Here is a 12,114-nt window from a genome sequence, read left to right as displayed (position 1 = left end):
CAATCATCCAGCTGTTAATGTTAGTATATTCCACTAATTCAACAGTAAAGAATTTATTTCCTGACTTGCAATAGTTTTGTATTAAAAACTGAAATCCACTAGTTTTACCTGCCTTGTAAGATTTTAGTGAAACATTAAAATAGACTGACCAAATCCTGTAGTAAAAGGTTCCCATTTTGTACAACAGTTTGTTAGTTAAACCCGTTTATTTTTAAGTTAAATCTTCATTGCACATAGGAAATAAAGACGCAAAGGACAACCAGTAGGAAATAAAAAAATGCAGGCTTCCAATACAGAGACTATCCCTTTCTGACTTAAGCTTTAAATACGCCATTGTGGTATATCCATGAGGAAAACTCTTCGTCGGACTGAGTTTTACTGTATAAGGACTGTTAAAATTCTATTGCTACAGCATTTCATCATTCATCTTCATAAAGCTATGTGAGTGAAGAGTAGCACCTATCACTTTAACGATCACAGATACCAAGAATTCTTCATTTCAGCCCAAGTTCAGAACTTCAGCAGAGGGGAATCCAGATTTTCTTTGTTTACATCAGGACTCAGAGTGATAAGAGGAGAACTCAAATCAATTAACTGAAAGAAAATACATGATAAAGTTTAGCTCTTTGTACATTATTAGTAGTGTTAACCTCTATTAAGTCTTCTAAATTTTTGTTTAGGATTCCTGTTAGTATCCAAAGTACAGATACAAACACCACACTCAAGCATTTAGGTTCAGATTTTTTTTTTTTTTTTAAAAAGATCTAGCTCATTCTTAGACAAGCACAAGCTTCTCAAAGCTTCTTACAAGGTAGATATTCCCCATGCTGACCTTTAAAAACCTAAAAGGCTTTTAGCTTTCACTACTATCCATATTCAAGTGACACTATCATTCAGGCAGGACAGAGGATTTCTGAACTCCTCTAAACATACCCCCAAAAGTCAGATGAAGTCAGATTTCTGTGATCCCCTTTTGAGATACTTTGAAGTTTTTGAAGTGCCTGATATTAAATTGATCCCAACTACATCTAATGTCAGAGGCTGCATCCTCATAGTTACCACCATTCATCTGAAAGCATCTGAAGGAATGCACCTTCAAGCCACTTGTGTGCAAAAAACAATTGCCCAGAAATTCTTGTCAAATTTAGTCTGGGTTCCAACTCATCTTTCAGATGAGGAGGGGTTTAGGAGAGGAGTTAAACAGGAGAGACAGACTTGTAGTCACCATGCCTATTCTACTGAAGACAGAATTCACTTCCGACTTCAGGAACAGTTTCATTCTTTAACAAATTCTTTAAGCATTAGGTTCTTCTCCAGCCTCTTCCTTTTCTTATTTGCAAACTGTTCACTCGACTCTAGTTTAGTGCACATTGATTTTAAACATTATGTTCTTTACTTAAGAGCAGATTAACATGCAGTATCATACTGAACATATTGAGCTAGTATTAATTCCTACACTACTGTAGAGCTGCTCTGCAGACAAGCATATGCAGCCACCTGACATTTTCCTGCTAGCATATCTGCACCAGCTTGTTATTTTCTCCAGAAGACCTGTGTACAACTTACCTTTACCTGCCCTGAGAACGTAGGCTTTAGGGGAATAATCTTATTCAATTCAGGTGTATTGGAAAGATCAATCAGAGGTCTACCTTCACATTCCAAAGCTTCTGGGAGAGATTTATCTACTTCAATATCTACCAGTAACATCTGAAAAAAAAAAAAAGATAGTTGAAGGTTTTCTTCCATCTTCCGTGCCAATAAGCCAATTTGGCTTATACAGCTGTAATAATCACAGGACAGGTTTAGTTTACATTTTGTGTATTTTTCTTGCAGGATTGTTTGTGCACAGTATAAAAACTCAGCTTTTGTTCTGCCAATAGCTAGCATCACAAATAGGGAAGTTACAGTAAGACAAAGCAAAAGAACTCTGGAACATAAAACATTTTTTTTTGCTTGTAAATTAAGTCAAATTTAAAACTTAAGAGTAATAAATATTTTAAAGACTTGACTACAATTATGCAATGTTACTTAGCCAATTAAAATATTTAAACAAAATCTGCAGAGCTCCAGACTTTAGTTACATTTTGTCTGGCTTAGCTTCTCTATACACCTACTACGTAATTCTGTAACATACTTCAAGTCTGTCAGTAGGTCAGCTAATGCAGTAAGAAACTGCCACAATAACATGTAATTCATCTACAGCTTTTATTCTACGCCTGAATACTTGGAAGTCTATAGCCACACTTTGACAGGTTAATAGCGCTGAACTGGTACTTCACAGGTATTAAGGAAAAAAACTTTCAGGAGTGTCAGCTTTCAACATGAAGCCAGTAGATTAATTTTACTGAGAGTGGGAAGAACATAGTGTTTGCTGGACTAAGTATTTGACAGTTAACTAAGTTTACTGCTACATGAACTTTGGGGTTTAATCCTTAAGCATTCTATGTAGATTTGCATTGCTGCTAAGCAACTGTATTACTCTACTTCAGCGCATTTATCTAGAAGTTTAATACTTCACAAGTATGTGACCACTCAGCTTTGATAAAGTATTAAACACTGAATAAACCTAGATGTTCAGTACTAAAAGTAGGCACTAGAGGGTGCACACTTAGAGCTAACCCATTTTAACTGTGTGTCCTGAAGTGTTTTTTCCTACTTATCCCTCAGCTTGAATTCATTTATTTTCAAGCAGTTTTAGTTCTGTAGAAAAATGGATTCTCACTTCCTACCTCCTTAGTTTGTTTCTCTTCGGCCAGCTGATTCTGTACTTCAGCCTCTTTTGATTTTTCTTCTGTTTCTTTCACAGCTTTTTCTGGTGAGAAGTCAAGCATAAGAGGTAGCACAGGTGGAGGAGATATATCATCTTCTGAAGAAGATATTTGTGCATCCTTCACCTGTTTAGAACTAGGGAGAAGAACATTGGGTGAGTTCTTTACTCAGCAGGACGTACGAAATACAGATAAAGTCAAACTGTTCCTCAAAAGCTGCAGTGCCCTAACTTCATTTTCTCCTTTTCTTTACCCCAAGTTTTAATGGCTATAAGGCTTCCCATATTTTGATCCAAAAGCATGCTAGTTAGTTGAAAAATACAAAATATTTTATGCTGCTATAAATTTATAGCCTATACATGCAAAGAAGTGAGCTAGGATGGTGAAGACTTTAATCTTAAATTGACATATACATGCTGTCTAAGTTTCACACATGGGTTTTTGTAAGGAATTGTAATCTGATTAGTATGATAGAGTCATCGTAAAGACAGAAATTTTGTTTCGTTGAGAGAAAAAGACTATTTTGGACATTTAACTTAAGTAACACGACAAAGTAGGAATGATGCCTGATCTCTGAAAGTGTTCATCACCACCAACCCTGAAGCAAGCCTGCAAGTGTATATATGGCACTGTGAGAAGATGCTATGAAGGCAATAACATTCTCTTCACAGAAAACATGCTGCTGCTAACCACCTGCATAGGATTCCCCCTTTGTACAAGCCATTACTTCAATGGAAGTCTCCTCAAACTGAAGCTGTCAACTAAATCCTTGACTTTGACTGATGCTTCCAAGTAATTTTACAGAACCATTAACAACAGCATGGGGCAAAACTAATATTAATTTTACCTACCTCCTTCCCGTCACCTAAAGACAATAGCATAAGAACACCAGCTAAAAAAAAATGTTTTTCAGTCAAAGCATCAGACACAAGTTTTAAGTTGCCCACTAGCTCAAGAAATACAAGTAATTCCTATGAGATCATAGTTCTTTAGTGTTAATATTGGCTCATCTGAAGGCTGACAGTATTTTACTAATCACAAGATATATATATACACACACACACACACACACTTGTCCTATACAGCGTCTGAATGTTCAAATGTTATATTCTCACATTCAGCAGAGAACCCTGAAGCCTGAAAGTCATTAAATTTCACTTCGAGGCAGTTCGCCTGCAATACTTATTTAATTTTGGGGGAACAGTGGTGTTATTCCTTACCCATTTGTAAGTGTCTTCTTGGTAGAAAAGCTAGAGCTTTGAATAGATGCAACATATGGAGAAGATGCCATTCTTGGTGCAGTTCTAGGAGTCGCTGCTGGAAATCCCGAGATACGACGGACAGGTGTGGGTAAGGCAGACCGTTTCAGACTGGCAGGAGTCATGGAGACAGACCTCTCACGAAAACCAGAACTCTGAAATATCCCATCTTCTGAAGCTTTCACGGGAGTGCTGACTGCCATAGCACTAAAAAAGGAACACACACTTGCCAAAAGCTTCTAGAAACAGTTTTATTCAAATATTTTTACCAGACAATAGAAATCAATTAGCCTTTGGTCAATAAGAGAATGGTGATATTATGAAGTCAATAACTGCATCACTATAGGGACTTCACTTCATAATCCTTTCATGAACAACTCTAGTGTAGCCCTACAAAAGTGATCCTCTTTCTGAAGTGCTTTGGTTGTAGCGGTTTGGTTTTTTTTTTTTTAATTTTGAAATTGGTTCCGATAACCATTAACACAGCCTAACCTGGAGGGTCTTAAGGGACTAGAGGAAGTTGCTTTCAAAGTTAGAACTTTTAAAGATCGTCGCAACAACCGTCCATGTTGCATTCTAAGTATACCTAAGTACATTCAGCCTGGACCTACCTTCCAAGTGTGCCACAAAATGTTAATCCAAGAGATGGTGCTACTTTTGGTGCCAACTTGCTCGGTGTTGTATCTAAAAAGAAATGCTTTGTTAATTTCTATTCACATTCACATTTTGTTTTTAGAACTATGGATATCTTTCAGTTAAAATACTTGTTTCTACCAAGAGGTAGACAGAAGTATAGCGAAATGAACAACAAGCAATCAAAGGAACATTTAACAGCCAAGTCAGTAGAAGACAGGCCATGTAAAGCATATGCTTACCTCCAGCTTTCACTGGACCCTTATTTTGACTTGTAGGAACAGACAAAACTCTAGTCTTGGGCTTTTGGAACAGGCTTCCTTTTATTGCACTTCCATCTTTACTTTGTTGACATAGCCTCTGCAGATTGGGAAGAGAGCTCATCCTCTGAATTCCACTGCCTACAGTATCAGATGACATTGCAGAAGCTGAAGATCTAGCCAAGCTTACAGCACAAGATGTTTTGGGAGTACTAGCTGATCTTTCTTGCTTGCTGGATCTCTCAGTACTGACAGCCTGCAGAGATGTCACCCTAGCAGGTCTGACCAGGGCCAGCCTATTTGTACCAGTTGAAAGTTTAGAGCCACTCACACTAGCTTTTGAAGATGTAGTTGATTTTCCTGAAATAGAAAGATAACACACAATGATTCAGAAATATATAACAAGTTTTTGACTAATCAAAATGATTAAGCTCACACAGGAAAACAGCAATTTATGTTCAAACAACTCAGGTTTAAGGACAAAATATACAACTATTGAAAACTTACTCCCTGAGCACTCAATGTTGTTTGCTTTGGAAACTCTTCTCACCAACTACCTGAATTAGTGCAATTAAGTCAAATAATATTCTTCAAAGAATGTCAAAACAGCTAGCAGATCCAAGTTACATTTTCAGCATTTTTGCTCTGCACAGTTGGGATCATTCCCTTAAACAGGCATTTAGTGGTTAATAGTTTAAGTTATGCTGATTAACAGCACAGGCTGACCTATGCCATAAGTGCTTTTCTCAGTTTTCAGTGTGGTTCTTACTTCTTTCACTGAAAGTAACCTAAAGACTAGGATGAATCTTGACTAGATACTTCCTCTCATATAAAAATTCTTACCAAGTCTTAACTTCTACTGATACCTTATAATCTGTCCAGAAAAAGTACGTGATAAAAATTTGCATTAATTTGTTATCTTGCTAGATCTACAAGAAGTGTAGCGACATCTGTCAGTGCTTTTAGGAGACTTTCTTCTTGATCCTCTGAGGCTTACTGTAAGGGTCAAATTAATATCCTTACTACAGTAAGGAATACAAAACTGAATACAACCAAGAGGATTATCTCCAGAAAGCCTTTTCAATCTGCTTGAATTTTATTAGTCGTACAGAAACTCAGTACCTGGAACTAGGCTTTCCATCTCGCTTCTGTAGCTCCAGGTGTTTTGTATTGTTTGTTTTCTTTTTTAAATTCAAGTTGGACAAGCTTACAACATTCAGAAGCTCACATGCTTGGCTATAATAGAAGATAGCACACAACAAAAGCAGGTTTCCTGAGGCATTGCTTACTTTCTAGCCGTGTCACTCACATGCAGGTATCAGGCATACATGAATCGATTTATTACCAGCAATAGAAGTTTAAGATTTTATCTTTAGTCCACAGGGATGTATTTGGCTAGCCTACAAAATGTTATTCTCCACTCAAAACATTTCTTACTGCTTGTGTGTACTAGACACCATTAAAAACATTCAAACCCACAGGCCAAGAGATGCTTATGTACTTCAAAATTGATTTCTTTACTAAGAGCATTTACCATTCTTTCCTATGGGAGAAATGGGTAAACTTGAGTTCAGACTGGAAACTGATGATGAAGAGGATGACGAACTAGTTTTCCTTGGGAGACCACTGGCAACACCAGGAAGTTTCAGATGTGTTTTCTTTAGATCAGGCTGAATCAGAAGATATCATTTGTAAGCAGAAAGAGTATTTAACACACTACTTTGCTATGCTTCTGCTGGGCATTATAGTAATTTGCTAGTGAGTGTTGGAAAAATTCCTTCCTCAAATTACAGAGTGAATTCTCTTGGAAACAGTTCATTATAACTGGGTTGTTATATAGAAATGGAATATGAGATCTAGCAACTAGACTTCTATTTCTGCCACAAGCCTAAGTGTTGACTTAAAAGTACTTTCTGTATCTTACTTATCTTCATATGAATATTATACAGGACTCCTACAACAGAAACCTCTCTGCAAGAAATGAAGTAGATGCCACAACACTACATAACTTTTCAGGACTGTAGGGCTATGCTGTCACGTGAGGGTGGACGAATACCTTGTGTTAAATATGCTGCCACCTACTTAGAAGCAAGCAAGCTACTGCCACTTACAGGAAGGCCAACTGGATGACAACCAGTCCCCATGAGCGCAGACACAAGCTAAACCCAACATCACGTCCCACTGATCTCAGTCTCCTGCTACCCACCTCATGCCTTCTTCCTCCTACCTTTCTACACCACCCACACCGTCCTCAAGAAAACCGCAGCACTATACTGGAAGAAGTGTAAAGCAGTACTGCAGCAGAGTAGTGGCACACAGGGCTAAGTAGATGTCTACAGCTCCAGACCAACTGACAGCTATAGGTATCCTACCTTCTAGCAAGTTATGGCAGCCTTTTCAGATGGTACTACACGCTGCTTCTTACAGCAAACTGCCAATCCCTTATCTGCAGCTAGTGCTTTAAAAACAAAGGCAGTGCTTATTACTCCAAAGCATTTTTAGTTGCTCTTAAGTATATTCATTGTGTTATTGACATAGAAGACACAGTAAAGATGACAATTACAGCACAGGGACTACTCTTCCTTGAGCCCATTACACACAGAAATACAGCTTTAAATTAGAAAGCAAACTATATTCAGTTTTCTCCTCTTACAGAAGCATCACAAAGATCAGTTTCATACTAAGAATGCTTGCCGTTACCTTACTTGGTGCAGGAAGGACTTTTTTGTCTTGCACTGAGGAACTGCCACTGAGCGAAGACTCAAAGACATCTGAAGCAGCACTTGATTTATCAGAAATTAGATCTTCAGATGATCCCATGCTGGTCACATCTCTTTTTGCTGAAATACTATGTTTTCCTTGTTTGGGCTGCAAATTTCAGTGCAACATTTTAAAAGCTGCAAGTCTTCCTAGAAGCCACTATAAAGCTTTTGCTCAAGCTGATTTTGTTAAGAAACCAAGACAAGAGTCAATGAAGCAGCCTTTGAACCCAGTCAAGCCCCCAGTCTTTAGGCTAACATAGTTTAAGTTAGACTAGTGAGTCTATTTGCTAAGTTATTAGAACAGGCTTGAACACATTAGAAATCAACCAACAGACAGTTCTGCAGCTGTCACCAGCACATTTCATGTAATCATGTTTACCTGCATGCTGTAATGGCTGTTCTCTACACCTCTAAGATATCCATTTAACGCATACTCTTCTGCTTTACTCTAGACTTGCAAAGGCTGAGACTATAATAGTAGATTGCATCATCTGAAGTGCCTATTTAGGCTGGTAATAGCATACAATTTGGCTGGTTAAAGCATTAAGTCTTTGCTTTTTCTTAAAGCACCTGAAAAAAATTAAGAAGCCTTCCATTTTTTTATAGGTGATGGAAATATCCCATTTTCAGTATAATCTTGATTACTTAATGGAACCTAAGTCATAAAATATAGAGCAATAAAATGCAGGAGGTATTCTAAAGACTGGGATTTGTATGTGCAAGGTCATTAGCAAACAGCTATTTCCTTACAATTCTGATCAATTTTCCTAGGATTCTATTTTCAGTTTGTCCCATAGCCACATCCTAAGTCTTATACCACTCATCAGTCCTTCCCACAATTGGAGAGGAGATATGGACAAAATCAGAACTAAAAAATTCCTGTCACATCAAAATAATTTGCTTTTGCCTTTAGCTCCTTTGATGAGTTAACAGTATACAAACCCATTTTTGCACAGTAAGTTGCAAAGAATAGACAGTAATTTTACAAGCAAAAACAAACCACCAAAAAAAACTTATTTAAACAGAAGCCAGGAATAATGGTATTCCCCAAAACAGAATACAATGGAAGAGAAGTTTGCCAGCAGTTACTCTACATTGCCATAATAGGTAAACAAGTTGGCTTCTGAACTATAGTATCTGCCCCACTTTTCTTTTTAACATGCAACTTTTCCTGCCTGAGGATTTTAAGTAGTAGAAAAACCCCAGAAGATTAAAGTTAACTTATAAAAATAAAAACGTTGTAGGCAGTTTAAGCGTTCCTATAACAAAGGTCATGTTTAAGGAAAACATTGTTACCCAGATATGTCTTTACCTTTTCTACAGTCAACATAATGCTCTTTCCAAGAGTAGCTGAAGGCTTAGCCACTGGCAGTTTGCCACTTGCTTTCTTATTTTTTTCTTTAGTTTTCTGTTCTTGGGTCAGAGGGGAGCCAGTGATTTTTGCAGGAGATACATGAATTTTAACGGGGCTTCGGTTTGGAGGAGTATAAAGAACGTACGTTTTGTCACCTGACAAAAGTTTATCTGATCCCTTCTGAAAACCAGGCGGCAGATTTGATGCTGGGCTATCCCACACGCAGTATGTCTCCCTCTTAACAGCCCTGGGACTTTTCTCTATATTTTGGTTTCTCAGTATTTTCAACTTTGACTTTGAGTCCTCAACAAATTTTTCTATAGTCTGGTTTTCCTGTTCTTCTGGCTGGCTTATTTTGTTCTGTTCAGTCTTACTTCCACTTTCTATTTGCAGTGCTAACAAGTGAGCTTCTTTGAAAATTTCCACAAATTTCTCTCCTGTCAGTGGGCTCCACATGACTTTATCATCAGAAGCAGGTACACTCCTTTCAGTGCTTCTTTTTGCTTCAATATTGACAGCAATACATTTTTCTTTGTGTCCCAAAGGTCCAACAAAAACTTCATCTTCATTTCCACTATAAAGAAAAATAAGTCAATCGAGAGCTTATATTATGTGCATTTTAAGTGTATACAAATAAATATACTTTTAACGTACCTCGCAGGAGAGAGTGAAAGATCAAAATCAAACTTTTCATCAGTCAGAAGAGGAATGTCTGAAACTACAATAACTTCATTAGAATTTTGTCAGTATGGACTTGCAATAAGAATTACTACATTATGTTTCCGTAATTCAGTGAAGCCGATGTCAGATGGCAAAGGAAGTTTTAGTTGTCAAGTTTGTGTCATTTCTTTGAACATATTTTTATTATTTTAAAGGTATAGCTGCAAATCTGATTCATAATTGTGACAGACGCCCAAATATCATGAAAGATCTAGACAGTAACTTCTAAGCATCCATAACAGGAGCATGGGATCTGACTGTGGGAAAGGGTTATCAGCAGCCTCCAATCAAGAAAAATGAGAATACATAATCAAAAACTAGATGACAAGACAGTCACCTAGTCAGTTGGTTCTGTTCTAGTTGAGACCACTACATAACATTAACAGGAGGCAATGAGAAGAAATTAGTTCTGTTAACTAATACACACACTGAATACTAACTGAATCAGCAGCAGGCAAATAAGGAAGAGAGAAGAGCTCAGATTGGATATATAGGAGGAAAGTTGATGACCTCACGTCACCCACGTCACTAAATACTTTAAAAACTAGAGCTCCACAACATCCTGAGGACACTTAAGTCTGAAACTGGTAACAAAGAAAAAAAGTACACAGAACAAGATGCAAAGCAATTAAAAAAGGTCTAACAATCTGAACTGTCTTAATTTTTAATGAGGAATAGCTAGAACATATCCCTTCTCTTCCACCTACCATCGCTCGTGCAAATACCCAGTTTTTCTTCGATCACATGACTTGAGTGATGGGATACCGTTTCTTTTCCTTCCTCCATAGTGTCTGGAAAACACAATTAGCTATGCAGCTGGGTTTAAAAAATAACAATTAGGTCACAGTTTTTTTGTTACCACCAACTTCGTAAGGAGGTAAACATTCTATTTGAAGATCCTATATTGGGTTTACATGGCAACGTTTTGATAGCAGGGGTGGCCTCTGTGAGAAGAGCCCAGCAGCTGCTCCATGCCAGATCAGAGCCAGCTCCAGCTAGCTCCAAAGGGACCCACTGCTGGCCAGAGCTGAGCCAGTGAGTGATGATGGTTGTGCCTCTGTGAGGACAGATTTAACAACAGGGAAAAACAAAAAACAAACTGCTACACAACAGCGCTGGTAGAGAGGAGCGAGGAACAGCCCTGCAGACCCCAAGGTCAGTGCAGAAGGAGGGCAGGAGGTGCTCCAGGCACCAGAGCAGAAGTTTCCCTGCAGCCTGTGGAGCCCTTTCCATCATATTTTCTCCCCTTTTCCCTTTGAGGCGTGAGAGGGCCGTTGTGGCAGAGCTTAGCTGCCCAGCTGGGTAAAACCACCACAGACCCCTATATGTAATGGTCAGTGACAGCCACGTAAGCATGGTTTATGAGACAGATCTCACTGCACTCTCTTGAAATAAAACACTGAATTATCTGATTTTATATATATATACAGATATATAAAATGCTTCAACATATATATATACCTCCATATAGATATATACGGATTGATATAGACCGTATAGATACATACGGTGCTGCAACCTTTATAAAAAGCCTTCAAACACGGCAGTGATGCCTAAGACTCACGAAATTCCTTAATTCCTTAAATGAAATTCCTCAAGAACTTCATAGTTCTATAGCTAGACTCACCCGAACACAATTTAGGTGGGCAACGCTCCTAGACACCTGTACCAGAACCCCGCCACCCCCCAGGCTACGAGCACCTTCCACAGCTCTAAATTAAAAATAAAGCAGCCGGGGCTCAGCCCAGCTCCCCTCAGCGGACCCTTCTCCGCCCAGCCCCCCTCACCGACCCTCCTCAGCCGCCCCGGCCGCGCTCACCTCCGCGGGGCTGCCGTTTGAAATGGCGGTCCCGTCACGTGACGCGCCCCGCGCGCTCTCAGTGGCCCGTTCGAACGATACAGCTTTCCCTCAGGGCACTGTGGGGGTTGTAGTTGGCCGCGGGTCCCCGACGGCTCGGCCTGAGGGCCTCAGGCACTCGCTGTGACCGATTTTTAGTAGATTAAATACACGTAGTTACTCACGGACACAGACACTGAGGATGGGTTCTCTGGAAAGTCACAGGGTCATCGGGGGCAGCTGTGGGTGCCTGTAGCGCACGTGCCCAAGGTGGTGGCTCCTCATGCTCCACTTGGGCTTGCACATCTGGCTGCCCCTCAATGCTTCCCACCCCTAAAGTGCAGGGGCCGAAATTTCATCCCCATTTCGTGTTCACCTGCTTGACCCCAGCAGCATACACAGAAGGGGAAAAATTCCATGCAGGGAGGTTACAAGGAGCAGTGACATTCCTGGATGTCGGTCCCTGTCAGTGCCAGTTGAAATGGGCTCTATGATCAATGCAGTAGATCTAACAGTAGACA

The 12,114-nt window shown here is 39.2% G+C and overlaps 1 protein-coding gene across 4 annotated transcripts; it reads right to left on the bottom strand.

Moving 5' to 3' along the window:
* Positions 1 to 187: 187 nt before the first annotated feature.
* Positions 188 to 11,713, bottom strand: GTSE1 (G2 and S-phase expressed 1). 4 transcript variants are annotated; one of them, XM_040544715.1, is made up of 12 exons: positions 11,576 to 11,713; positions 10,464 to 10,547; positions 9,691 to 9,754; positions 8,995 to 9,610; positions 7,621 to 7,788; positions 6,455 to 6,590; positions 4,903 to 5,280; positions 4,639 to 4,711; positions 3,989 to 4,234; positions 2,730 to 2,904; positions 1,567 to 1,707; positions 188 to 594 (listed from the first exon to the last, which is right to left on the bottom strand). In XM_040544715.1, the coding sequence occupies exons 2-12, from the start codon at positions 10,540 to 10,542 to the stop codon at positions 511 to 513; spliced, it is 2,160 nt and encodes a 719-aa protein (XP_040400649.1). In that variant the 5' UTR covers positions 10,543 to 10,547; positions 11,576 to 11,713; the 3' UTR covers positions 188 to 510. The 4 variants fall into 4 exon arrangements, with proteins under 4 accessions (XP_040400649.1, XP_040400647.1, XP_040400648.1 ...); XM_040544713.1 differs by lacking the exon at positions 11,576 to 11,713 and adding an exon at positions 11,548 to 11,572; XM_040544714.1 differs by lacking the exon at positions 11,576 to 11,713 and adding an exon at positions 11,384 to 11,530.
* Positions 11,714 to 12,114: the final 401 nt, after the last annotated feature.

Source organism: Cygnus olor, chromosome 1 (genome assembly GCF_009769625.2).
Source record: "Cygnus olor isolate bCygOlo1 chromosome 1, bCygOlo1.pri.v2, whole genome shotgun sequence".
NCBI classification, from domain to species: domain Eukaryota; kingdom Metazoa; phylum Chordata; class Aves; order Anseriformes; family Anatidae; genus Cygnus; species Cygnus olor.
Note: the sequence above shows the minus strand (reverse complement) of the source record. Positions and strands in the feature narration are given on the sequence as shown.